Source organism: Canis lupus, chromosome 18 (assembly GCF_011100685.1).
Source record: "Canis lupus familiaris isolate Mischka breed German Shepherd chromosome 18, alternate assembly UU_Cfam_GSD_1.0, whole genome shotgun sequence".
Lineage (NCBI taxonomy): Eukaryota > Metazoa > Chordata > Mammalia > Carnivora > Canidae > Canis > Canis lupus.
This window is the reverse complement of record NC_049239.1, coordinates 48,956,931-48,984,793: the sequence shown is the minus strand read 5'-3', so window position 1 is coordinate 48,984,793 and position 27,863 is coordinate 48,956,931. Positions and strand designations below refer to the sequence as shown.

At 57.7% G+C, this 27,863-nt stretch overlaps 1 protein-coding gene and 1 long non-coding RNA gene across 5 annotated transcripts; one reads left to right on the top strand and one right to left on the bottom strand.

Moving 5' to 3' along the window:
• Positions 1-1,307: 1,307 nt before the first annotated feature.
• On the bottom strand, positions 1,308-13,445 carry LOC102157321. 4 transcript variants are annotated; one of them, XR_005372968.1, is made up of 6 exons: positions 12,309-12,775; positions 12,038-12,177; positions 11,712-11,882; positions 11,326-11,485; positions 1,947-2,121; positions 1,308-1,565 (listed from the first exon to the last, which is right to left on the bottom strand). It is a non-coding gene; the product is annotated as an uncharacterized LOC102157321 (long non-coding RNA). The 4 variants fall into 4 exon arrangements; XR_005372969.1 differs by lacking the exons at positions 1,308-1,565; positions 1,947-2,121 and adding an exon at positions 13,339-13,445 and having other exon boundaries at positions 11,049-11,485; positions 12,309-12,413; XR_005372970.1 differs by lacking the exons at positions 1,308-1,565; positions 1,947-2,121 and having other exon boundaries at positions 11,049-11,485; positions 11,712-11,842; positions 12,309-12,768.
• Positions 13,446-17,209: 3,764 nt separating this feature from the next.
• On the top strand, positions 17,210-26,782 carry CCND1 (cyclin D1). The gene is given in 5 exon segments (NM_001005757.1): positions 17,210-17,569; positions 19,006-19,221; positions 19,733-19,892; positions 23,538-23,686; positions 26,423-26,782. Coding segments are annotated over 5 exon segments (888 nt in total). The 5' UTR covers positions 17,210-17,371; the 3' UTR covers positions 26,588-26,782.
• Positions 26,783-27,863: the final 1,081 nt, after the last annotated feature.

Sequence of the window (27,863 nt, the reverse complement as noted above, 5' to 3'; positions counted from 1 at the left end):
TGGGATCGAGTCCCACATCAGGTTCCCTGCAGGGAGCCTACTCCTCCCTCTGCCTGTGTCTCTGCCTCTCTCTGTGTGTCTCTCATGAATAAATTAAAAAAAAAATCTTTTTTTAAAAAAAGGCCCTGATAAGACTCTAATAAGAGGAAAACAAAAAGCAGAACTTCACGCTGCCCCTGTTGGGAAGCAGAAGCACGGTTAACGGTGACAAGGACATCCCTGCCCACACGTGGGAGCCAATGGCTAAAAATCCAGGGAATTCACAAGCCCTGTATGGTGACATCATACAGAGCTCGAACTCAGCCCCAGGGGGTTATTTACACCACAGAGATCAGCAAAAGCCACAAATCGGAGCATCTCTTCCCCTTTATTTATTTTTTTAATCTCTTCCCCTTTAAAAGCAGTTTTCCCTGCACACCATCAGACTGGGTGAAGGCCAGAGCTTTTTTACTGATACTTTTCGGCATATGATAAATTCATGATGAAATTCTAAAATTGCCCTTGAAATTCCAAAATCCCTCTTGAAACAGTCAGAAGAAAGTACCACACGGAGGAAGAAGGGTGTGCGCACATGCGCGTGTATGCACGCACACGGGTGTGCTCGCGTGAAGAAATTCAAGTGAAAGATTTTTAAATGTGTGTATAAACACTGAGCGAAGCCTGAAAAGAGCTACAAAAAGTATTACCAGTGGGTCTGGGTGGTGAGATCACAGGTGGGTTTTTTGTTCCTTGTTGTTTCTTATTTTTATTTTCCACTTTAAAACATGTATTACTTGTACGTTGGGGAAACGCACGTTTATATTTTTTCAGGTTCACTTTAACAAGCTAGAGGAAAACAGAATAGCATTTTCCCATCCATGCAAAAGAGATGAATTCTGACAAAAGAAATGGAAGCGCCTCACTGGAGGCAAGATGGAGGGGGTTTGAATATGTAAAATAAATAAATAAATAAATAAATAAATAAATAAATAAATAAATAAATAAATAAATTTCTTACGTGATCACATGGGTGATAAAATGCAAAAAGAGCAACAGCGTGAGGAAAGTAAGTAATAAACCTACGTAAATACGGTTAACTCTCAGGGTGCCTGGGTGGCTCAGTCAGTTAAACATCTGCCTTTGCCTCAGGTCATGATCCCAGGGTCCTGGGATCGATCCCTGTGTCAGAACTTCTTCGACAGCAATTAAAGAAATAAAACAGGGGCACCTGGGTGGCTCCGTGGTTGAGCGTCTGCCTTCGGCTCAGGCTGTGATCCCAGGGTTTGGGGATCAAGTGCCACATTGGGCTCCCCGCAGGGATCCTGCTTCTCCCTCTGCCTATGTCTCTACCTCTCCCTGTGTCTCTCATGAATAAATAAATAAATCTTTAAAAAAAATAAACAGATAAAACACTAGACAATATGAAAGCGTCATTATTGGGCATGTTAATCCAGACAAAAAAGAAACAAACTGGTGGGACCCTGTGTGGGGGGAGCGGCAGGAAAACAATGCCCCCCCACTCGCTGGCGATGCCTGCCATAATCTGCTTCTGTCTGGCAAGTACTCTGACTGCCCTTTTCATCCTACTGAGGAGAAAAGACAAGCTATTTATACTCTTTTATATGACTTCAAAAATGCGTTCTGAGGCAGTGTTTCCCATGTAAACTTTTTGGAACCCTGCCCCAGGATGTCCGTAGATGCGACATAAAAAGAATGTTCTGGTCACAAGCGTGTCTCTGTACTGCAGGACTTCTCAGTGCCTTTACGTGCAACATGCACTGAGAATCTCCAAGAGCAAGTAGCCTTTACTCAATGGATTTGACCTCACCATCCTCTTATGATAACTACCGCCATCTCACAGGGCACGAGGCTGCTGGGAATCAGATAAGTGTTTCCTATAAGGATGCTATTTATAAGATTGAAAACTTTGAAACCACCTGAATTTACCCCAGTGTAGGAAAGCTTACCCAGGTTAGCCGTATTTAGTAAGAATCCTTGGAGGCTAAGTCCTCTCTCATTGGCCGGGTAGAGAAAGAGGTTTTTTTCAACTTCTTCATGAAGTCGTTGTGTGGAGGTGAACGGGAGGCGAGTACTGTGGTCATCTCTGGAGTCTCGTTTCCCCGTTGTCATGGCTCAGGGTCCCTGTTTAATTGGGAAAACCAGAGATGTTATCCAAAATCACATGCCCCGCTGAAGTCAAACCGGAAAGTATACTTTGCACTAGATGTTCGCGTATCTTCGCTAACCTTTAGGAAGAGGAAGAAGCAGAGCCTGGTTCCCCATCGATGGTGTCAGCTCAGCTAACCGACCGGCCCCTGATTAGATCTGACTATGAGTTGGGACCAGAAATTTGCACCGGATAAACTCATTCATGTCTTTTTCAGTCTCCTGTGCTGCTGGTTTGTTTGCCTTCTGTTTCCTCGGAGGTGTTCCTGCTTAAAAACGTTTGATCTTTTCCCAGCCAAATAAAGGGGGAGCAGGGAATTCACCCTGCTTGGGTCCCATCGAAGGCAGGGGGAGCTGACCGCAAGAAACACAGGTATAAAACCAGAGCATCGGAGATGCCAACGTATGATGTATGTCCTCGAGGGCCACGGTGGTGAATGCCGGCCCAGGGGACCCTCCAGGGACAGAGAGAGGGTGGGGACCCACAGCTGGATATTGATTACTCCACCCACCCCACCCTCCTCCCTCTACCTCCTGAACCACTTCCTCCCTCCTCCCAATTTTCCTGCAACATCTAACACACACACACACACACACGTATGCACACGCACATGCACGCATGCACACACACTCTCAGCAGCCTGACCTGGGTGACTTAGGAAGCAAGAGAAACATACTAAAGTGATCACTAGCCAGAAAGAGCCCATCCGTTCCCGGTGACCTATCAAATGACCCTGACCATCAGTGAGATCTCCTGGGGGCAAACGCTCAACCTGGACTGGCCTGTAGCCACCAATCTTCAAGCCAAAACCATGTCTTTTTTCACCCTCAGCTCCACTGATGCCCTCATTCCTTGGTCCAGCATACTTGCAAAGCCCCTATAACATGCCAGACCCCAGGATAGGGTAGGGAGGGTTCCCATCCTGCCCAGGACATGGATAATCTCAAAAACCAACATCTAACGAAAAGGAAAGGCAACAACAGTGTGGATTTAGAACTAGATGATAAACAAGACCAGTGACTTGTATTTCCAGATTTTCAAAGCCAGCCGTGGAAGGGCCCAGCCCCACTGGCGGTGAGCAGCCTCAGGAGCAGAGCACTGGCCACGCCGGCTGTGATAGCTGTCTGTGCGGGCTGTTCTCTCCGACTGGTCGCAGGCGGAGGTTTGCAAGTTTATCACATTAGTGGTGCCTGAGCCCTCGAATCCAAATTACAGGCCGAAGCCACAAAATTGTCTCCCCATCAGAGGCCTCTTGCTGAACGCCCCCACAAATACCAGTTCCCCTTAATCAGGGTCGAGGGGATGGGCCAACGCGCTCTGCTATGGGGAGCATGCTCATTTTCCCAATTTTGCAAAGTTCCTGGGCAGTCTCCCTTTAATTTTCCTCTCTGTATTCTTTTGAGGAGGTTTTGTGCATCGAAAGCCCGAGTCTACAACAACAAATACCCACGCTGAGAGCACTGGACATGCGCCGGCTACACCTCTACCCGAGAGGCCAGCCTGTGAGTGGGTTCTCCTGTGGCCCCCGTGCTCCAGTGTGGGGCACCTGGTCAAGAGGAGCCTCTGTGCTTTCCGGACTTCCAAGAGCTGCCTTTGCAGACAGAGCCACTCCCGACCCCATCCCCACCCCACAGCCTGCCTCTGTGCCAGAGCTCAGAGCTGGTTTTCCAAACTCCAAAGACTCCCCAGAGAGGTCTTCCCTGGGAGGCCAGCCACGTGGGGTCTCTCCCGTCCATGAGCTCCTGGGAAGGCCGGGATGGTGGTAGGAGGGGACAGAGGGGTCACTCTGTAGGAAATAACTCCTATGCAAAGCAACCAGCAGAGCGAGAGGAGCCCACCATGGGAGCCAATACGTGAGGCTGAGCACAGAGCAGACTTTTTAAAGAGTCTAGACTGCAGTTGCATCTTGCTTTGAAGGCCAAGTTACGAGGCACTTGGGGGCAGGGGACACCCTTGCACAGGGCTACGAAGGTCAAGGGCAGACATAGGGGAGTGGCGGGCGTGTAACGGCAGGAGTGGAGGTTTTACAGGGACGAGTGGGAGGTAAGGTTGAAGCTGATGAGGGCACACAGTCTTGGAACACCAGGCTGGTGATTACAGAACATCTTCAGGGGGGCCGTGGGGAGCACGGCATGGATGGATGAGCACGGCGTGGCCTCACGAGGTGGAGTCCTCAAGTGCATCAGGCAAGGCAGGCGGGGAAAGGGCACAGTCACACACAGAGCCTCGTGACAGAGTACCCGGGGGCTCTACTCTACAATGTGGCTTCATAGTCAGTCTTGACGTTGAGTGATGTCGTTCTTGCAAGCATGGTTCTCCTGCAGAATCGCGTGGGTTGTTCTGGGTGCCTTGCCTCCATACAAATTATAGAATCAGTTTGTCAACAGCCACAGAATAACTCGCTGGGACTTTGATGGTCACTGCCCTGGACCTGCAGACCAAGCTGGAGAGAGCCAACGTCTAGACAAGGGGACGCCTTCCCATGCACAGACGTGAATCTCTGTTCATGTATTTAGTCCTCTGATTTCAGGCATCCAAGTTTGAGACTTTTCGTCTTGTAGATCTTGTACGTGTTTTATTAGACGCAGCCTTAAGTATTTCACTTTTGGGGGGCGCTAATGGAAGTGGTGTTGTGTGTTTAATTTCAAATCCACTTGTTCACTGCTGGTATATAGAAAAGCAACTGACGTCTGTAGGCCAACCTCACAGCCCACAACCCTGCCACGTGCCCCTGCGTTTTAAGGCCACGACCCAGATGTTCCCCTCATCACTTCCACCCACAGCCCCCTGGCTGGGACTTGGTCCCGCGGCCACAACCAGCTGCAGGGGAGGCTGGGAAGTGTCGTCGAGAGCTGAGTAGTAAGTGCTCCTTAAAAATTCTGTGTCTGTGGAAGGGAATGAGTATTGGAGGACCCCACTGGTACCTGCCACATGACCTCCTCTCCGTGGGCCTCTCCCACTCGTTTCTGTCTAGACAATGCTGCTGCTGGTTTAGGGCTGGGCACTCTCTAGGCCTGGCCCCCATCAAGGCATCCTTAGGTGTCCTGACAGCAGTAACGGAGCTGGATCAAGCAACACACGTGTCTCCCAAGGGCCACATGAATCCTCAGAGAAATCCACCTTACGGAAAGATAGCTGTTCTTTGGGCACCAGCCCAGCCATCCACAGAGGGGAGAGTATTTCACATTTTAGGCTGCATCTCGTGGTTCCTGTGTGCACCTGTTCCTGCTTTCATCTCATGACCTGCATCTTAGGAGGCAAGTCAGGGCCTCTCCTGCTCCTGAGTGGTCATCACCCTGGCCTTGCATTTGCAAGCAGTGTCAACCCAGGGGCAGGGGGGATGAAACTCTACCTAAGACACCAGCACCCCCACTCCTTTGTCTGCTAGAAGAGGGGTCCTGTTAGAATTGCAGATCTTCCCAAGCTGATGACTGGGGCTGGGGCCAGTGGTTGAAAGAATCCCATGTGGCCACTGCCTGACGAACCCCAGGAACCTGGTTCAGGTGTTCCAAGGACATCCGCGAGGGCTGGGGCATCTGAAAATAGCCGGGCACCTCTGGAGTCGTTCCTGGTTGGATTTTTATTTCTAGTTATAAAATATTTGTTCATAAGAAAATACAGCACATAGAATATAAAAAGAGTATAGAAGAAGAGGAAAAACTCATTATCACCCCAAAAGTCTCAGCTCCTTCCATCTTGTCCTATGTCCTTCAAACCAGCTGTGTCTGTCCTATAGTTGAGCTAATGATGTCCATATATGTTTGAATCTTGCTTTTTCCCCTTAATGTTCTTCCATCTTCTGAATACACCATAAGCTATAGTTCCCCAGTTGTCAGACATGAGCTTGTTTCAAGGGCTACTCTTACAGGAATATATTTGGCAGAGACGTGGTAGGTCTCGAGGCAGCTTGCAATTGTGCCCAGTCCCAGGGCCCTCCTCACCTGGTTTTGGCTGCAAGCAACACAAACCATCATTGGTGGATTTAGGTATAAAAGGAAAAGCAGGGACGCTTGGGTGGTTGAGCATCTGCCTTTAGCCCAGGTCATGATTCTGGGGTCCTAGGATCAAGTCCCACATCAGACTCCCCGCAGGAAGCCTGCTTCTCCCTCGCCTGTGTCTCTGCCTCTCTCTGTGTGTCTCTCATGAATAAATAAATAAAATATTTTTTAAAAAGGAAAAGCAGATGGAGAAAACAATCAGATAAGACAGCTTGAATCACAACCAAACCACGCCCCGCGCCCTGCCTCACGCAGATCCTGAACTGCCCCCACCAGACTCTGGCATGACTGATGGCTCAGACCCCATCACCAGACTCTGTGACCTCATGATGAAAAGTGGATCAGTAGAACAGGACAGAAACAGACTCACACTCACATATGCACCTGACTTAGGGCAAAGTTACCACCAACAACAAGCTAGAGAGAAGGGATGGTGCTTTCCAGAAGTGGTGCAGGATTAACTGGATATTCAGGTGGAAAAGTCAGGTAACCTGGTACCCTGGAAGCCAGGTAAGACTAGGGGCCCCACCTGCCTTGTCCACCGCACCCACCGCGCTGTCCCCACCTGTGCCTGGAAGCCCACCCGGTTGTACGAGCCTTTGTGACAGCCTCTTGCATCATTAGTGTCCTTGTGCAGTGTGTTCCCCTCCACACATACACACACACACACACACACACACACACACACTATTCTGGGATTGGTCTGTGTGACCAACAGCATGTGGCAGAGCGACAGCGTGTCACTTTGATGTGGAGGCTGTGGAGGGGGCTGCCCCTGTTGTGAGCCACCTCTGTCTGCAGAGCCGCCACCCTGTGTGTGAGCAACAGGCCCTCAGGTGGACTCTCCCACCTGCCGGTGACCGTGGCTTCACTGACAACTCACTGTCCCCTCCTGAGACCCCCGGAGCCGGACCCCACAGACGCTGCATGAGCAACGCGTCACCTGCTTGATGCTGCTAGGTGTCACGGTCGTTCCTTACGCAGCAGGAGATAACTAATACAGCTGTTGACAGCCTTGCTCAAGTTCCCTGGCCGGGGGTGGGGTGGGGGTTCCTGGTTCCTTCCTTCCTGCTCCCCAGCCTGCGGCCACTGCCCCAGTACAGGACTCCGAGCCAGGGGCACGTCCACTTGCCCTGCTGGACGCATGCTCCCTGGGGGCAGGGAGGTGCAGGGATAGGGAAGACAGGGGCGCATGGCAGGTCTGCTCTGATCCTCGGTCGGCCTGGGGAGGCACCACCTTCTCCAGCTGCCCTCCCTGGCAAGAGGAGACTCAGGTCCCAGAGCAGGTATGGGACGCTGGCGGGGAGGGAGGAGATTGGGCTCCCATCCCCATGGAGGTGGAAGGATGTCCCTGGCCTCCTGATGCCCTGGTGGACCAACAGGCCCAGAGCACCTCAACTCCTTAACAGCGGAGGGTGTGCGGCCATCAGCACTCTGTACCGGGGTGAGTTGGCTGCCCTGGGGTGCCTGCAGGGACAGAGGAAGGGAAAGGAAGCACGTCTAAGATTATTTTCTCTTCTTACGGGCTGACCCCCCGGGTGATGTCTGGGATGCTAACCACGCAGGTTGAGTCGGTGGGAGTTGGAGCCGAGGCAACCGCAGATGCCCGTGCTGGGGCTCCTAGCGATGCTCACCCTCCCTCTGCTCCATGGAGCACCAAGCTAGGCATGGCGACTTAGGGCAACGTGCCACTCCTGTGCACGTGCTTATTTCGGGACATAAAGTCATCCCTTACACATGCCTGCAGTTCCAGACTTTATGAGCTCCCTGCTGAAGGAATAGAGGAAAGACAGAGGGACAGACCAGGGAGAGGGGGAGGGTGGAAACGGCTGAGAGATCCTCTCCAAAAGCATCCAGGTTGGTCCCGGGTCTCCCGGGTCCCAGAGAGGTAGAGCCCCGAGGTCTCCCCGCAGCTGGCAGTGCCTCCCGGGTGAGCCCTGCCATGCAGGAGACATGAGAAGGCAGCCACACAGACCTCACGCCCGAGCGCTCATGACAGCATGACTCTGACAGAGGAAGGCAAGAGGAAAACAAGCTGGCTGCTGGTGGGTGGGACCTGGGGGTGAGGAGAAGGTTCTACCATTGGATCTCGATGATGGTCGCACAACTCGGGGAATACGCTGAAAACCACTGGCTCTAAAGGGTAAACATCATGCTAAGTAAATTGTATCTCAATAAAGCTCTTTTTAAAAAGTGAACCTTGCAATATCTCTACAGGTGCTTTGCCGTCACCTGTTCCCCCACCTCGGATTTTAGAGTCACAGCCATCAGGCCTCCCAGCTCCGCCCTCGCTGCAGGACCCTGCCGGCCTTGACTTCCTCATCTGCAAAATGGGGACAAGGGGACTGTGCCCAGAGTGTCTGTGAAGGTGCAGGTGGGAGTGCCCAGTCACAGCTGACATGGCCCTGCCGCCACCAGTGCTGCCCCCCGGGTGCACCCAGGGCAGAACATAGGCCCCTTCACGCCTACTCATGAGTCCTCAGGGTGCAGGATTCTTGGTGGGTCTCACTCCCCTCACTTGTTGAATCTCTGTGGCGACCCTGGGAGGTCTACATTATCATGATGTGTGTTTGACAGGGGAGAGAGCTGAGGCTCAGAGAACAGGAGGTCACACACATAGGCTGTGGCAGAGCCGGGACTAGAAGGGGACACTTCGGATCCCACATGCCCACCCCTATGCTTTAGGACCTAGGGAAAACCCAGCAGAGTCAGACTCTTCCCTTTAAAAAAAAAAAAAAAATTTATTTATTCATGACGGGGAGGGAGGGCATGAATTCATGACGGGGAGGAGGGGCAGAGACACAGACAGAGGAAGAAGCAGGCTCCATGCAGGGAGCCCGATCCGGGACTCCAGGATCACGCCCTGGGCTGCAGGCGGTGCCAAACCGCTGGGCCATCCGGGCTGCCCAAACTCTTCCCTTTTAAGCGAAGTGTATATACCCTGCACTGTCTCCCTTCGGGGTTTTCTCTTGTGCTGTTCAAACATCTAGAACATCTCCCCTGTCCTCCGTCTTTGCCTGTTCATTCTCCACCCTTCCTCGTGCTTGGGTGAAGCCTTTCTCTCACCCAGGTCAGAATTCTAATGGCAATCAGACTGCTCGTGCGGTGCGTCTACCTGTCTACCTCCAGAGGGGAGTGAGCAAGACGAGGACGGTGGGAGCCCACAGAGGGCACCTGCCAATTTGGCCATAAACTCTCAAGTAAAAGCAGCTTTCCATGCATTATTTCTCAGGTGTCCATGGAAAGCCCCTGGAGGCCAGAGACTGTAACTCAGTCATGTTTAGGGCCTGTCTTCCTGCCCTGAAGCAGCTAATAAGGCCTGACTCAAACCAAACCCAAGAATCTGATTGCCTGTTCTAAGCTGCTACAAAGCACATCCCATGCTTCTCCCTCTCCCTAGCCTGAGTGTGTTGAACAGTGTCCCCCAAAAAGATGTGTCCACCTCCTAACCACCAGAGCCTGTGAATTTGACCTTATTTGGAAGAAAAGGTCCTCGCAGATGTAATCAAGGGAAGGCTCTTGAGATGAAATCATCTTGGGTTATCCATGAGGGCCCTAAACCCAATAGCAAGCGTCCTTATAAGAGACAGAAGACAAGAGAACACAGGGAGGAGCAGCCACATGGAGACCGAGGCAGAGACTCAAAGGGTGCATCCAGCAGCCCAGGGAAGCCTGACCCCCAGCAGCTGGAGGAGCCAGGGAGTGTCCTCTCCTCGTGCCTCAGTGGGGAGCATGGCCCTGCGTCTTGATTTCAGTCTCTGACCTCCAGACTGTGATAGAACAAATGTCTGTCATTTTAAGACCCCTCTCCCTGTGTGTGGTCCTTTGTCACAGGGGTCTTGCCAGGGCCGAGGAGGGGTTGAGGCTCCAGTTGGAGGGTGAGCACTCAGCTGGCCCACCCTGCCCCATCCCTCCTCTCTGGTATTGGTGAATCTGCTGTGGATGGTCTGCTAAGGAAATATCCTGGGGCTGGATGTAATGCCAAGTCCTTTACTTAAGGACTCAGCTCAGGGCCCTAATCCTGATGCTTACCACCCCCCCCGCCGCCCCCCCACACACAAGGGCTTAGGAGCCCCTCACTGAACCTCTCAGCATCTCCAGGTCTCCCTGCAGTCTCCCAGGCCACAGGGCTGCCATACGTCTCCATGGGTCGGCCCCTAACTCCATCAGTGCCTCCACAGTAGGGACTGCCCCTCCACCCTGGCCAGTCCAGGAGCCCTCTCTCCCCACAAGGCCCTAACCATAGCTAAATGTTGAAGTCAGCCTCCCCCACCCTCTCCACCCTCTCTACCCTCCCCTCACTGCAGCAAGACTCTGAGGCCAAGCCGTGCCCCGGTCAGCCTGATGGTGTCTTGAGAGTTGTGCCTCTTTGCTTTCAGCCATGTCACTGACCTACATCTTTGGCCAGTTTCCCTTGTGACTGCCTCCTCTCTTCCCCTTGAATACAGAGTGGCTCCTTCTATGACATGTGATAGCAGGCACAAGCCCTGTTCATCCAGAGACCTGAGTAGTGCCTTAGGGTATCCACCCTCTCAGACCAAACAGAAACCTCTTCCTTTTTACATATGTCCCTCATCCTTGCATTGACACTGTGCCCTTAATCAATGTGCTTACATTTACTTAAATTTTTTTGGAGACATAGTGCACATGCAAGTGTTCATGAATGGAGCCAGGGCAGGGTAGAGGGAGATGGAGGGAGAGAATCTCCAATAGGCTCCATGCTCAGTGCAGAGCCCAGCTCGTGGGATCTCACATCCCATGAGATCATGACCTGAGCCAAAATCAAGACTCAAGACACTCCCAACAGAGCCACCCTGGCGCCCCAGGGTGCTTATTTTTAAAATACACTTATTTTATTCCTTTTCCAGGGTGAGAAGGGAGATGGGAAGCTTGATGTGGTTCAACTTTATATTTTTTTAATTAAAATAATATATCCTAGTATTTAAGTCTCACGTCCACAGACAGCTCAGGAGAAGCCAGCAAATGAAAGCAAGTTTACAGACCAGAAAGCCATTTTTTTAAAATCCTCTTTCTGAATATAAACTGAAATGTTTAATCAATTCCACATACACTATGCATCACATGGCCTTCATTCTGCACAAGAACAAATACATGAATGAATACAGTTAACGGACCTTGACATACACCAGGCCTTACTGCTAACTGCTTCACACATATTACCTTAATGACTCTGCTCCATGGCCTTGGTTGGAGTGAAATCATACCCCACTTTACAGACGAAGACAAAGATTTACCCAAGACCGGACAGCTCCCAGCAGATGCAGGTCTGTAGGTGACACTCTTGGCACTCTCACAAATATGGGAGCAAACCTCCTGACGTCTGGAAAAAAATGGCTTGGTTTTGCATGAATTCTTGAAGATGTAGATTATTATCCTTATCAGTGTCAAAGGCCCCTGAAATTGTTCTGACAGTGCTCATGACCCTGAGGGAGGGGCAGCCTAAGGGCTTGGACAGTGCAGAGCCCAACTCATCACGGTTGGGGACATCACGGTTGCTGCATTGTGAGCCCTGGACAAGGCTCAGCTTCCTCAGTTTCCCCACTCACCAAGTGTGTTTCTGGGGTTTGCTTTGAAGATTAAATGCATGGCATCAATGAGCTTGGGGGCAAGGTAAACTGCAGGAGAAGTGAGGCACGAGGATTGGTCCATGAGGGGAGGATGCTTGCTCTCCAAAACCCTGCAGTAGTTTGAATTCTGAGCAAATAGGCATGTCTCACCTGGAAGGGGAAGGGGGGAGCTGGTACTGATTTGTTTCTCCTCCCTTCCCCCCCTCCCATTCATCCCTGCTTGGGTGTTTGTAGGGAGAGCCCTCTGTCTATGTGGGGACTGGGAGAGGTGGCAGTATGTGGACAGCTTTTGGAACTCCTCTCACCCTTTCCAGCCGGGGGGACCTCCATCCATGCAGGGTCCTATGGGCTCCAGTGGGCCCCAGAGGCAGAGCCGGGCATCCTGTTGGTTAAGGTCAGCTGCTCAGGTTCCAGGGATGAACCAGACTCTTTATCTTGAACTAATCTTCAGAAAAAAAGACCTTTCAGAGCTTTACCAAAAAAAAAAAAAAAAAAAAAGAAAAGAAAGAAAAGAAAAGAAAAAATAGTTCTAGCAAGTTTATTTGATGGGGGAAGAACCTCCCAGATTGGGCTTACCAGTTGTGCAGAGCACTGGGCTGTGCCGCCCACTGCTTTTGAATAATAAGGAAAAGGAGAAGAAAACGATCAGAAGCTGCAGTTCCTCTTCCGGCTCTGTCACCGCTGGGAAGACACAGTGGTCACTCCTGTTCCTCAGACGGACAGTCACCCGATTACAAATACCCACGGGGCCTGAGACTCTCCTTGCCCGCCTTTACAAATGAATACGTCATCACTCCAGCAGCACAACTCTCCTTATTACGTGAAAAACAAAACCAAACAAAACAAGAGCCCCAATCCACGCACGCGGGCAGGGCGGCTGGACCACGCCTCGGGCCCCGCACCCTGGGAGGTCCGCACGCGCTGGCGAGCCGGGCGTGCGCGCCTTCTCCAAGCCTTACGGTAAGCGCGGCGCGCAGAGCAACCACGTGGCGGCGGAACCGAGGCCGGGCGGGAATGTGCGGAATGCGCGGCGCAGTCCCGCGCGCCTCCCGAGCCAAGGCCCGGCTTCCCGCGGCGCGCGCCCTCGCCTCCCACCTCTCCGCGATCGCGCGGCTCCCCAGCCCCTGCCCGGTCCCCCGGGACGCGCAGGAGTGGGTGGAGCCCCGTGCAGCGCCCTGGCGGGGTGTGGGGACGGAGCGCGGCCCTTCGGGCGCCTGGGACTCCGCACGCCCGGAACTCCCCAGAGGGTCCACGCCCCGCCACCCGTCCTCCCGACGGCACGAGGCCAAGGGACCTAAGCGCAGGAGTGGAGGGCGTTGGGTATGCGACCCCTCTCCCCGCACCTGGAAAGCAATGTCCTTTCCTTTCCCCCCCTGCAAGTGTCTGGAGCCCCAGAACTCGGAGGCGCCGCATAATAAAGAGCCCACCATGCCTCCACCCACCCCCAAGGCCGAAGGGAAGGATGGAGACGCTCTGGGGCATTCCAAGGGCACCAGGAAGCAGGCACGAGGATGCGGTCACATCCCAACACGGTCTCCGGGAAAGCGCGGGGATGGGGAGCGAGTGGCCAGGCGTCCGGGCGAAAGGGGGGACGTCGAGTCCTTACCCTGGAGGAGGGAGGGGCATTGGGGGAGCCACAGGGTCTCGGCGCGGGTCCTCCTCCGGGAAGGTGCGGCTCCGGCGAGACGCCCCGCGGGCTACCCACCTCCCCTCCGCCCCCCCCCCACGCGCCCGCCCCCGCCCCGCGAGAGTCCGCAGGGGCGCTCCGCGCGCTCAGCAGGGGCGGGGGGCAGCTCCGCCTCAGGTAGGCCGCGGCCCCCTTGGCCCAGGGAGACGCGGATGGGACTTGGCCACCTAGGTCATCACCCCCGCCCCCCAACCGGTTTCTTTGCTTGGGTTGGAGGTGGTGATCTCAGTCTGGGCGCCCCACTCCGCGGCACTTGGCTAGAGACGGGCCAAGGGCCCTGAGCCAGGAGGCCAGGGAATTCCTAGTGAACTTTGGGGTTTCATACCGCTCAGGGCACCAGGCGGTGCGCTTTGAGGGACGAAGGTCAAGGAGTTAGATCTCCTTTCCCGCCTAAGGGGGCACCTTCTCCCCAGGGCAACCAGAGGCTTTGTAAGCCGCCCCCCCCCCCACACACACACCTGTTGGGGTTGGCTTTATAACCTCGGGCACACCTTGCTCAAGGCCTGCAGAGCTGGGGGAGGAGTGTCCCGTCCCCGCTCCCAGCCAGGCCCCCGGCTGGGGGGCGCGGAGGGGGCGGGTCTGTGTGTGGCAGAAATTAATTGATCGGGGGCGGAAACGCAGGTCCGCGGGCAGGGGCGGCGGGAGGTGCGGCTGCCCCAGGTGAGCCCCGCAGCTCGGGAGCGGGGGGAGTCCGCACCGCGTAGCGCCGGCGGGGACAGGGCGGCGCGTGGGCCTCCAGGCTCGCCCGAGGCGAGGGGGGTGGCGGAAGGGGAGCCCCAGCGCCCCGGGACCCCGCGGCTCACATTCGAAAGCCTTTTCCGGGGCGACTTAAGAGCTTAGTGCTTTCAAGTCGCCGCCAGGTATGCGGCTGCAGGTGATCCCACCTGGGCGCGCCCGCTCGGGCCCCTGGTGTGGCGGGGGGTGGGGGGTGCGGCTGCGCGAGGTCGGGGCCCCGGGAGCCCTCGGCTGGGCCCAGCGCCCCCTCCCCACGGCCCCCCGCGGGGCGACGCGCAGCCGCAGAGCGCGCAGGGGTCGGCGCCGCGGCGGGCCGGTTCCTGAATGAACGCGCTCCCTTCCCCCGCCTCAATGAAGGTTCCCACAGCCAGGGACGGTGGCAAACGCGCCTGCCGCCGCGGAATTCGCCCTCTCGGGGCCGGAGATCCGCCCCGGCCGGCCGCGGTCTCCCCCGGGGGCGGGGGGGAGGCGAGGAGAGCGGGAAGGTGGTTTAAGTTCCTTTTGGGCTTTCTTTCCTACCAACGCGGTGCCTTCCCTGTTGGGCCGCTGGCCCCTTTGTCTCCAAATAGTCCCCGGGAAATAAACGCAGAGCGCTCTAAACGAGCCCAGAAGGCGCAGTGCCCGCCTCGTGCTGCGTCTTTTTTTTTTTTTTTTTTAAGGCAGTGCAAAATTAAAACTGCAACAATAAAGTTTTTAAGAAGTTGCTTTCCTCTTTGGAAAAAAAAAAATTAAAAACGCGTCCTCGGCTGTCCTAGAAGCAGCCGCCCTCAAGGGCCCGGGGCCGGCGGCCCCCTCTGCAGCTCGGAGGACGCGTATCTGGGCTCCCCGGGGTGGGGGCTGGGCAGCCGGCGCTCCCCGCCAGGCCCCGAATTCCTGCGCCTCCCCCGCGGGTTCCTGGACGGCTGTGCACGCTCGCCGGCCGGGCTTGCACTTTTGCGCTCGTCCCTGAGCGGGGAACTCAACGAAGTTCCTCGTCGAGATCTGCCCGGCCCGCCTAGTAACAGCGCCGCGCCCCCATTGGCTCATGCTAATTCCAGTTTCCTCCGTCCTGCTCGCGGGTTAGGGGGAAGCTCCCTCCCGGACCCGGAGCCCGTCTTGCAGGAGTGGGCGAGCCTCTTGATGACCCGCTGCCCCTCGGCGTCGCCGGCCGCCTCGGGCCGGGCCGGGGCGCCCGCGGGGCTCGGACCCCCGCCCCCCGGGGCAGCGGCCGCCCGGCTATAGCGCGCAGCCCCATAAATCATCGGGGCAGCCGCCCGGTCGGGATTTTATGAATGAAAAAGCAGCCGGGCCGCCCTCGTGCGCGGGCTGCTGCGGCGGCGGCTGCTGCGAGGCACCCGCGTGCCCGCGGCCGGCGCGAGCGTGGGTGCCCCGGGCGGGCCCCGGCGGTGGGCGCTCCCTGCCCCCTGCTCCCTGCGCGGGCCACCCACCGCTTCCGAGGCGCGAGCCGGGGGTAATTACCCTCCCGGACCCGGAATCTCCGTGACCCTAATTCCCGGCGGGGGAGGGGAGCGGGAAGCAGCGGCCTCGGGAGGGGGGTCTGGTCCGGCTGCGAGCGCCCTTGCGCAGGGGAGGGGGCTTTTCGTCCGTTTCCTTTGAGCCTTTACTGTTCGGGGATGCGGCGGCTGGATGACACTAAACTACATTCAGAGGGAAGTCCATGAACAGTTTTCTTCATTGGGGGCAGGTAGTGTAAAAACTCACCCAGAAAAAGTTGAAATTGAGCAAAATGTCCTAATTAAAAAAAAAAAAAAGCACTAAAAGAGACCTTATCTTAACAAAAATTTTGAAAAACCCACATTTTCTCTATTATTTTATATGGCTCTTAAGTTAGCGATAACATTGGATCCCCTCTCGGGTAGACACTAATATATGTAGATTTTGTTTAAAACCAGATCAATACACCCATTTCTTTAACTTAACAATTGTTCTGATTTTTGCCAGTCCCCCCCCCCGCCGTGGTCCCCCCCCCTCCCCAGGCGCGAATGCAAACCTGAGCTCATTGTAAAGGTGCGATGGTGTCCACACCCCCAACAAAACCAATTAAAAAGCTTCCGGTGGTCTTGTCACAGGCAAGGGAAGCGACTGATATTTCCAGCGATTTAATTAATTTATTTTTTTAATTAAAAAATAAAGCAGGACAGAGACCACTGTGAATGAAGCATTCCATTCAGGGCGTTTTTCTGTTCTGAAATTGCCGGGATGGGGTGGGGGCGGGGGGGGGGCACTGGGGATCCCTGAAAGGATGGACTGGCCAAGGTAGGAAGACAACCCGCAGATCCCCCAGGCGAGGAGGACAGGATGAAGGAAATGCTGGCCACCATCTTGGGCTGCCGCTGGAATTTTCGGACATTTATTTTATTTATTTTATTTTCTGGGCGAGCGCATGCTAGGCTGAAATCCCTTTAAGACTTGGGGATACCCCCGCGGGCATTTGCAACGACCCCCCCTGGCGCGGGAGCGCAGCCTCCAGCAGGGTCGCGGGCTCCGCTCCGCGTCCCCGAGCGCTAAGTGGTTCCTGAAATTTACACGTGTTAATGAAAATGAAAGATGTGGACGCGGAGGTCCCCTGGCCGCCCGTGGGTGCCCTCGTGGCGCTTTCGGGAACGCGCCCATTCTCCCGGCTCGGATCTAGGGTGTCGCCGGGCCCTGGGGTCCCTCCCCCCTCCATGCGCTCTCTCCCCGCTGCGTGTAGCCTGCCCGCCCCCACCCCGCCCCCGCGGTCCCCCCTGCAGAGCCACCTCCACCCCCCCCCCAAATCCGGGGGGACCCACTCGGAGAGGGCAGACCCCCCTGCACCCCCTCTTCCCCGGCGGGGAGAAAGGCGGCCTCGAGCGATTTGCATTTCTATGAAAACCAGGCTTCGGGGGCGACTCAGCCGCGGGGCAGGCGCGGCGCCTCCGGGATGGCTTTCGGGCTCTGCCCCTCTCCGCTCCCCGGCGCTCGGAGCCCGCGCCCCCTCCCCCTGCGCCCGCCCCCCCCCCCCGCCCGCTCCCATTCTCTGCCCCGCTTTGATCTCTGCTTAACAACAGTAACGTCACAGGGACTACAGGGGAGTTTTGTTGGAAGTTGCAAAGTCCTGCAGCCTCCAGAGGGCTGTCGGCGCAGTAGCAGCGAGCAGCAGCGTCCGCGCGCTCCGGCGAGGGGCAGACGAGCTCGAGGGAGCGCGGACCGAGCCGGGACCCAGCGCCGTCCGCAGGCCGCCAGGACAGCCCCCGCCATGGCACACCAGCTCCTGTGCTGCGAGGTGGAGACCATCCGCCGGGCGTACCCCGATGCCAACCTGCTCAACGACCGGGTGCTGCGGGCCATGCTTAAGGCGGAGGAGACTTGCGCGCCGTCCGTGTCCTACTTCAAGTGTGTGCAGAAGGAGATCCTGCCGTCCATGCGGAAGATCGTGGCCACCTGGATGCTAGAGGTGCGGGCTCTCGCCGGACGCTCCTGCCACTTGTTGCCCGAACCCACGGTTCTTTGCCTTCCCTCCCGCCCCAACTCTGAAGTGTGCCAGGGTGTTGCTAGGAACCGCATTTTCAAAATACATAGATATCGTGGGTATTTTTTGAACGAGGAGGGGGTGGGGGTGGGGTCGGTTGAAATTCCCTCTCCCGGCGGGGATGGTGGGGGTGGGGGTGGGGGTGGGGGGGCGGCCGGGGAGGGGACCCTTCGCGGGACGCCGGCTCGCCAGGGGCACCCCAGGTGGCTGGAGGGTGCGGGCCGGCGGCCCCCGCCTGCGCCCGAGCCCGGCGGCGCCTCCTCTCCGGCCGCACGGCCGCGGGCCGCCGGCTCCAGGGGGAGGGGGCATCGATTCGATTTTTAAATTAATATCCATGGACACGTATGCAAGGGCCGCTCGTGCCAGTATTATGCGCCATCTTTGTTCTTTTATTGCAAAGCAAAAGTGTTTATTAATAATTGGGGGTAGGGTGGGGGCGGGGAGCGGCCGGCGAGGCGCTGGGGCCGCCGCGAGGGGCCGCGCGGCCGCCGGGAGCGGGAGGGAGGGGCGCGGGGCCGGAGCGCGGGCGGCCGGGGGGGACCCCGCGAGGGGAGAGGGGCCCCTTTGTTCCAGCTGCGAGTCCCGGGGCGCCCCGCACGGCCAGCCTGGGCCGGAGAGTACGCCGAGCTGCAAGGTCGCGTGGCCCCCGGGACCCTGGGGGTTGACCCTGGTCCGCAGGGGTCTCGGCGTGGGGGACGCGTCTGCGGAGAGCTGGCGGCCCGGGGCGCACCCGCAGCCCCTCGGCGGGCGCCCGGGACACCCACAGATATTTTAAAATAATTTTTGAAAGTGCGGCGTGGTGCCCTTGCGAGAGGGAAGCGGCGCCCGCGCCCAGCGGGGGGGGGGGGGGCCCGAGTTTGAATTCCTGGGGCTCTCCCCGGAGCCTGCAACGAGCTCACGACCCCTGGCCTGGGTAGAGGGCCGCCCGAGGGTCATTTTCAGGGGTTTTTTATGCGCCCAGTTATTTTTTTAATATTTTTAAATATTTTTTGAAAAGATGACGTCTGGGGAAATGCGGCGCGGCGGCCTGGGACGCCACCTTTGTGTCTCGCAGGCGCTGTGAGCGCGGCGCCCGGCCCCGCGGCCCGCCCCGCAGCCCCGCGCCCCGCGCCCCGCGCCCCGGGCTGGCGAGCTCCGGCCTGCAGCCCCCGCGCCCCCACGCGGGCCGGGGTCCCCGGCGCACGCCGCCCGCCCTGCCCACTGCCGCCCCCGCCGTGCCAGCCGCCCGGGGACTTTCCCTTTCAGTTTCGGGGTGGGTGGGCATCGGGGGCACGCGGGGGAGGGGGCCGCCCCCCACGCGAGCCCGGCTGGGGGGCGCGGGGTCCCCGGCGGCGGCGGTCACGGCCCCCGTGCCCCGGCAGGTCTGCGAGGAGCAGAAGTGCGAGGAGGAGGTCTTCCCGCTGGCCATGAACTACCTGGACCGCTTCCTGTCGCTGGAGCCCGTGAAAAAGAGCCGCCTGCAGCTGCTGGGGGCCACCTGCATGTTCGTGGCCTCGAAGATGAAGGAGACCATCCCGCTGACGGCCGAGAAGCTGTGCATCTACACTGACAACTCCATCCGGCCCGACGAACTGCTGGTAACCGGGGACCCCTGCCGCCCACCGACCCACGCACGCCCCTGGAGCCCGGGGGTGGGGGAGGTGCGGGGGTGCCCGCGGGCCGCCGACGCGCCCTGCACCCCAGGGCCGGCGCCCGCACCGGTGGAGCCCTCCCGAGCAGCGGGCCGGACCCCGCCGCCCCCCACCCCCAGCGCCCCGCCACCCGGGGCCGGCGGCCGCTCCGACTCCCACCCCGTGAGCGCCCTGGCGCGGCCAAAAAGTGGGCGGCGCGCGCCCCCTAGCGACGGCGGCGCGGGCGGCACGCGCTCTTGCAAGGGCTTGCGTTCCAGGTGCGGATCTCGACCGCTGGCCAGCTGGCCTCCTCGATGGCGCCCACCCTCTCCTCTTGGGGTGGCATGCCGTCCTCCACTTCCCGGCCCTCCAGCATGCCCCGTCCCTTCGCTCGCGGGCCCTTATGCATGGAGCGGACGGCAGGCGACGGGAGCTGCCCCTGCACCTCTCCTGACGCTGGTACACCCCACTTTCACAGCAAATGGAGCTGCTCCTGGTGAACAAACTGAAGTGGAACCTGGCAGCCATGACCCCACACGACTTCATCGAGCACTTCCTCTCCAAGATGCCAGTGGCAGAGGAGAACAAACAGATCATCCGCAAGCACGCGCAGACCTTCGTAGCGCTCTGTGCCACAGGTAGGGCGGCTGGGTCCTGCAGCAGCCCCCGCCAGCCCCTGCCTCCCTGGGTGCCCCTTGCCCCTGGTAGAGGAGCATCTTGCCCCTCGCCTTGGTTTCCTCATCTGAGGAGGTGGTCCCCAGGCCCCTCCTGCTCTCTGAGGTGCTCCTCTTTCCTTGGACTGTGTGCTGAGGTTAGGTGCAGGGTTGGGGGGCAGTCCCTTCCTGGGTCAGGCGATTGAGGCCGCCCAGGACCACCACACAGTGCCCTGGGGATGGGGATGGGTGGTCTGCCAGGGTGTGGCCACTCCGAGCTGAAAGGGGTTTACCTTGGCTGCCCAGCCTGCCTCCCTACTCCTGTCCTCCCCCCTCCATCCCCAGTCCTTCCCCGTGTCCTCAAGGGGCCCCCTTCTGGCCTCTCCCGGGCTGGGCCACCTGCCAGGGGCGCCTACAGGGGTGGGGAGCGGCGGCCCGCAGTGCCTGCACCACGTGCTCTGGGCTGCCAGCAGCAGCCCTTGTGCGGGGGCGGCCAGCAGAGGAGCTTGGCTGCCTGAGGCCCCGCCAGGGGTGCCTCAGGCCGGCAGAGCTCAACTGAGCCCTGGGAGGGGCTTCAGAGAGGCCCCAGGCTCGGGCTGCTGTGGTTGGCAGCGGGGGTCCAGCCCTCCCTGCCCCTGGCTGGGCTCTGGATGGTCCCTGGGGGCCTCTCCCTGGCACTGCCCCGGCCCCAGCCCCTGGGCAGCCGGCGTTTGAGAACTCAGCACAGACCATGCATACGTACACTCCGTGTTGCCTCTCACTTCCCCCGGCCCTGGCCCTGACACCCTGTGACCTCTTTCTTTCTCCTTCTGATCACATGGGCTGGGCCCAGGAGATCTGGAGAACCCTGCCTGGGGACCTATGCCCCCATCCCAGCTAGCTCTGCAGTGGGCCACCCTCGCCCCTGATCAGGCCTCAGCTGTCACACGTGTTTGGGGCTCACTGTGGGTGACCAAAGGGCCACACGGCATCCAAGGGGCCAGTTGGCATCTGTCACTCCCCAGTAGCAGCAGAGCCCTTAGTCCGGCATCTCCCAGCACCCTCCTGATATCTGGGTCAAGCGAGAGTGGGAAGGTTCTGTTGGCCTCCCCATCCTCCACCTCCTGTTCAAGGTGTGAACCCCCCTCCACGGAGCCCTTCCCAGTGAGAAGAGTAGGGGTACACGGTCATCGGCCTGGATGGATCTGAAGGGTGGCATCTCTGGCCCTGGGGCAGGGGCCGGGAGCCTCCCACTGGCCATCCCCTCAGCCTCCAGGGGCCAGCCCCGCAAGCAGGCAGGGGAGGCATTCTCTGGCTGGGGCGCCTCGGAAGAGAGAGGCCTCTGGAGACTTCCAGGCAGCCTTTTATGGAGCTGAAAGTGGTTCAGAGAAACTGCAGAGTTTCCTGGAGATAATGCAAGGAATAGTTCTTGCACACCCATCCCCCCCAGGATGGCTGGGGCAGCCTGGAGCTCCCCCTCTCCCAGAACCCCAGGGAAGTGGGGTGTGTAGCCTGCATGCAGTGCTGGCAGTTGAGGGAGGCGAGCCTGGTGCAGAGGCTATAAACGGGCTTTGGTGCTGGCTCCCCAGCCGCCGTGGGTCAGTGTTCATGAGCACACCCAGCCTGTCTAACGCTGCGCCCAGCAAGCACCTCCAGCCTGCTGGGGGAAGGTGAAGGAATGGCCGGTGGTCACCCAGCGCCTCACATGCATTAACTCCAGGGTGGGGCCCCGAGGGGGACAATCAGGCCAGAGGAGGAGAGGGCCACCTGCCTACCCAGGTCCCCCAGAAATATTCTCCAGGCCCAGATCCTCACCTGCACGGTTCAAAATGCAGCTGTGCCCTCCATCACAAGGGGACCTCTCTCTGAATGATTGCAGCTCAAAAACAGAAACTGAGTTGGAAGCATGAGCAAAAGGCCCAAAAGATATTTTTGTCCTCCACAGAGCGAGGGTCCCGCTTAATGGTACCATTGTGGGAGGACGGACTCTGTTCTTCCTGCTCTGTGTGCTTGCAAACTGGGGCTCCTACATATCTGCACACGTACACACGTCCCCCATACCAGAGTTCAGTTTTGTTCTTCTGTTAACGTGTGCATACATGTGTACACCAGAGCTTTGTAGGGTGCTGCAGTGGGTTAGGTAAGCAAACTACTGGTGCTTGGGAAGCTGACAGTTGAGTCTAGTGAGGGGGTCTTAGCAAGGGTCGCAATGCCACCCAGCTCCAGTGGTTGCTCTGGCAGTGGCCGCAGGCTCTCTGCACTTGACAGAGTGGAAGCAAGTGTCAGCTTTGGGGGTGCAATTGCGTTGCTCCTTATCTACACCCTATAATCGTGCACATGCGTACACACATGTGCACACCCACACTCCTTATCTAAGCCCATAAACCCTGCACCACACGTGCACACACTCTTCATGGGGAGCTGGCCCCACATCCCCCCTCCCTCTCAGACGGCCGTCTCAAGGTCCAGCCAAATTGTTCGGATGGCAGCAGCCTCTGCCTGCAGCCCCGATGTGCCTCAATGAAGCGCTTTTCATTCATGGCTCCCGGCTCACAGACTGGGTGGGGGCTGCTCCCATTTAAAGAGGGGGTAAGAGGTGTTATGCTGTGTTAGGGATTTCTTTTCCAAGTGGCCACAGGCAGCGGGTTCTGTTGCCCCTCCAGGGTGGCTCCCTTTCTCCGGAGGCCCCTGCTCAGTGGGCCCTGCTGTCTGCTCCTGGGATGGAGCCTTGGGGGGAAGCACGGAGATGCATCCCTAGGCCCACAACACTCCACTCCCTCTGCTCAGTGCCCCCAGCTCAGCTCACTCAGCCCAGTTCTGGTGCTCTGTGTGCACAAGATGAGGCCAAGGGGCTCATGGCACATGGGCCCCCTTCCCAAGATGTGGAGGTCAGTGGCCTTTCCCACCAAGAATGCCTCACTGGGCACCACAGGATGACAGCCCACAGGCACTGCATGGCCACTTCTACGTCCTTCCTGCTTTCCCACCTTTTTATGACCAATGTGGGAGGTGCTGGGCTCAGCCTAGGAGGAAAGGCAGGGATTCCCACCATCCATCACTGAGCTGAGCCTCGGGGCAGAGGGGACCGTGTGCTGGCTGATTGGCAGGTGAAGTAGTGAGGTGATGCTACACCTGCTGTGTCCCAGGAGGAAAAGAGGGTGGGAAGAAGCATCTGATGCCCCCACGAGGAGCAGTGCCCATGCCACCCCCCCCCCACACACACACACACACACACTCTTCGAGGGCGGGGAGACCCATGTGGCCCAGCACACTTACCCTTGTAGGTCGTTATAAATTTTTTGCAAATACACGACATGTTCCCAAGGCTCGAGTACAGCAATGTCCCCTCCCCAGAGGCCTCTGCAGTTTGTTTTTGCCCATGGCTATTTCCTTAGTTGGCTTTTTTTGTTGTTTTCAAGTGAACATCTCCAGCCTGTGTTGGGTGGATCCCATGCCTGGTTTCTGCTCTCCGGCACTGGGAGGTGCAGGGAGCCAGAGCCCCTCTGACCAGCCCTCAGAATCCACAGCCCAGGCTGGCCACGGGCTGGGACGCACCCTGATGCAGAGCCAGTGCTCAGCCTGCTGGGATCATGGGGTCCCGTGGAGGGTGCCCCGCTCATGGCTCTCTTCCTCTCTCCATTTCTGCTGCAGATGTGAAGTTCATTTCCAACCCACCCTCCATGGTGGCAGCTGGCAGTGTGGTGGCCGCCGTGCAAGGTCTACACCTGGGAAGTTCCAACAGCTTCCTGTCCTACCACCGCCTCACTCGGTTCCTCTCCAAAGTGATTAAGTGTGATGCGGTAAGTGATCGAGTACATGCTGCTCCCATGCTAGCTTGGCAGGGCCTGCCCAGCACCAGGTACTAGAAACTTTTAGCACCTAGGGCTCCAAACCAGTTCACTGATGACATGCAATGACTTGTGCCAAGACCCCCAGAGGTGATGGGGGCATGGGGGACCGTGTTGGGGGACAGGACTGGTGCCCGGGTTCAGAGGCATGGGACCTGGTGCCAGGCTGACAGGGTGCCAGTCTCACCCCACTCTCCTGGGGCTCCTTTGGAAGGAGAAGCACCTCCCAGAACTGCGGGCAGGCCAGGGGGGTCCTCCGGCTTCTGGTGCACCTCCCCCCCAGCCTGGGGCTCCCAGAGCAGGCAGGAGCCATAAAGCCCTCCCGGTGAGCTGTCCAGGAAGAGGGGCCACAAGGCAGGCCCGTCAATGATCCGTGCCCTAATGGCATGTGGAGTTGGGGCCCAGTTGAGCTTTGTCTGGGCCACAATGCGGATGGCTCATAAATGGGAGCTTGAAAAGGCTTCTGTGAGGTCTCCAGACGCAACAATGGCCCGTGGAGACAACCCCGTGTTTTACGGCCCCTTTGAGTGGCTGCTGCCCTTGGAGCCCAGAGCCGGAGCCGATTGTGTCTTCCTTCTTAAAAATGCCATTGTTTTATTCCCAATTCCTTTCTTGTCTTAGAGAAAGAATGGAAGTCACAGTTACAGGGGTTTGTGGCCTTTACCAGATTAGACCTGCGAGGTTGGTGGGTCAGCCCTCGGCCCCGCTGGTGTGCCGAGTGGGAGCGAGTGACCGCCCTGACCCCGGTACAGGTCTGCCTTGGGCTCTGTCTGCCTTCTGGTGGTCCGCCCTCCAGTGCCCTGGAGGCCCTGTGGGCCCTAGTGGCTGCTGCCTCACCACACCGTTCCGGAAACGCCAGGCTGTGAGCAGCAGCCAGTGCGACCCCCGCCAGGCACTGCTGGCTGCCTGGAGGGGGTGGCATTCTTGCATCTCTCCCTCCCCTCTCAGTCTCGTGCTTACTGAGCACCTAGAGGAATGGGGTGTTCTGGCTGCTGGGGACCCTCAGCAAGGGAGACACAGCACAGAGAGAGTTGTGGGAAATCACTACACGATCCCTTATGTGGAGAGAGATTGTAGAAGTGAGATTGGAACCAAGATTGCAGCTGATGGATGGGGGAGAAATTGGTTGAGGCTGGAATTCGTTATTCTGGTCACCTGGGGACAAATGCAGCAGAGCCCAGATGCAGAAAACCCTGGGCCGCAGAGCCCTGTTCTCAGGCTGCCCATCCCCAGAGCTGGCCCCCGGGGTCTCCAGCTGGCTCTTCCTGGGCTGACACTGGGGATCTCAGTGGCTGCAGGGAGGAAGTTGGGGCCACACAAAGGGAGTCCCTTCCTGCACCCCTCTGCCCTCCCCTCCACCACGTGGCCTCCCAAGTCACCAGGTGCAAGTAAACCCGTTGCCCCTGCGAGCTGCCTGCCAAGAGCCACTGTGGGTGGGTGGGTGCCGTCGGGCCTCAGGGGTGGGACTGGGGGACTGTGCTGGGTGCTTGGATCAGAGCCTGGGGAAGCTATCAGGAGTCCTGGGTCCCACGCCAGGCCTTCTGGGCCTCTGTTTCCTCATCTGTAAAACTGGCTGTTTGCACCCACTCTGCCATCCTCACTTGCCGTGACAAATACCGAAGAGGTGGGGTAAGAAAGCTCTCCGTGTAAAAACATAGAGCTCTGTGAACAGGGCAGGTCCTCAGGGGTCCACTCAGAAGCGTTGCTGGCCTCGACCCACTTCTTTTGGGCAGTGAACACCCACCCCATTTCTAGCCCCACCTGGTTGGAAGCTCAGCGGCACCTTCCCCTCGGTGCGCCCGTGGTTCACCTGTCCTATGGGAAAGGCACAGGTCTGTTTTCCAGGCCTGACTGGCAGGTCTACCTGGTTCTAGAATAGAAGCCCCAGTGTGGCATCCCAGGGGTTGGGACAGGCAGCCTGACACCTGCACCTCTGAGCTCCTGGGAGATTTGCCCCCATGAAACCAGGAGAGGCCCCTGGACTTACAAGATTCCTCTAGGGGTGTTGAGACCTCAGGGGGGCTGCTAGCAGAAGAGATCTGGCAGGAGGGGGGCGGGGGGCAGCGCTGGGTACAGGCCAAGCGGCGAGGATGGAGGGGGATAAAGGGTCTGGGTCCCCCCAGGCCACCCAACGTTCATCCTCAGTCATGCACGGACTAACGCTTTTGATGGCCATTCATCACAGAAGGCTGGGTTCACTGCGAGGGCTGACACCGCAGAGGTTAAGTCCGAAAAGCAGGGCTCGGGGGGCCTTCTCTGACCTGGATCAAATGGCACTGAATCCGCTGAGGGCAGCAGCAGGGCTGGTGGGAACAGCGAGCCGGGCTCAGAGCCTGGTAGAGGAATCCAGCGGGGGGCTAGGGCCCTGGGGCGGCTCAGGCCAGGCCAGGGAGGCACCCGGCCCGTGGCTGAGGGCCTCTGTGTGCACAGAAGACGGCCAGCAGCCCCCTTTGGTCCAAGTAGGTGTGTATGCTCCTCAGGCAGGGACAGTAGGTGGCCAAGCGGGGAGCCCACGCTGGTCAGCCCTGGGGTTTGGGCCGTGGCTCCACGTTGGCCTTCACCAGATCTGGGGGAGGGCAGTGCTGTAGATGAGCCTCACTTTCACAAAAATAGTCCAAGTCCTGGCGTTTGGGAGAGGGCCCTCCCTGCAGGCCTCAGCCTGAGGACCCCTTTCTCCTGTCTGGCCAGGACTGTCTCCGGGCGTGCCAGGAGCAGATCGAAGCCCTGCTGGAGTCCAGCCTGCGCCAGGCCCAGCAGCAGAGCCTGGACCCCAAGGCGGCGGAGGAGGAGGAGGAGGAGGAGGAGGCCGACCTGGCCTGCACGCCCACCGATGTGCGAGACGTGAACATTTGAGGGTGCGCGCGACGCGGGAGGGGCCGGCCCCGGGTGCTCCCCGGACAGGACCGCTCCTCGCCAGGACCGGTCACGACCAGAAGGGAAAGTTTCCTTCTCCTTTACTGTTGGTTTTTTTTTTTCCTTTGCTCTTTCTCCCTTCCGTCTCTGACTTAAGCAAAAGAAAAAAAAAAGTACCCGAAAAAAAAGATCTTTAAAAAAAAAAAAAAAAAAAGGAGAGAAAAAAATAGTATTTGCATAACCCTGAGCTGGGGGGTGGGGGGAGGTTTGCTACAAAAATAGAGGATCTTATACCCCATAATCAACTAGATTTTCTTTTATATGGATGTGTTTGTGTCTCTGTGTCGTAAAGGATAGGCATTAACAGGAAGAATGAGTCTGCAGGGGAGGATTAGATTTGATTCTTTACGTGTTTAAAACAAAACCATACAAAAAAGCATAAAAACATCTTAAAAACTAGAAAAAAAAAAAGCCAACCAACCATTTTTGAAGTAGAAGAGGATTTTAGGTAGCCAACGTGCTCTTGTGCTTTAAGGCGGCTCTAGGTATCCTGCATCTCGCTTGCTCGTGCATGTAGTCACTTTATAAGTCATTTGCGCGTGTTTATTTTATTCTGTAGGTAGGCGTGTCACCTCTTCACCTGTCCGTGGCTGATGTAACCTCGGTTAGCGTAGCGTAGAGCTCAGCGTGGTTGCCTGCTGACCCTCGCTCGGCCGCCCCAGAACTGGTGGCCAGGGCCCCGGCCAGCGCAGCGGTCACAGAAAACCGGCTCCGCCTCCTGGCCTGCGCTGCCCGAAACAGAACCCGCCATAGCGACATAATATATTCTATTTTTATAATCTTCCTATTTTTGTAGTTGCCTGTTGATGAGATGCTGGTTTTTCACCCCCACAGACCTGCAGCCTGCTCACATCCAGGTGAAATCCACAGCTCCTTTTTTTTTTTTTTTTTTTTTTCCTTCTCAATATTCTAGAACCATTCCATTTCAAAGCACTTTCAATCCAGCGGTTATAGGGAATCTCTCTTGTTTATGTTGTGTGTGGAGCGGGGTGGGGGTGGGGGGACAATTTCTTAATGGAATGGTTTGGGAATATTCACGTCCTTGTGTGCAGACAGGATTGCGAGGCAAGTGCATGTCACTATGGAGTTAGTGAGAGGGGATGTTCTTGAAGATGAGCTTCCGGTCAAGAAGTGCATTCTTACATTGCCAGGATGATGCGTTCCTTTCTCTGTAGAGCAGTGGAAGTTCGGGAGTCCTTGGTGCCAACTGGTGTTT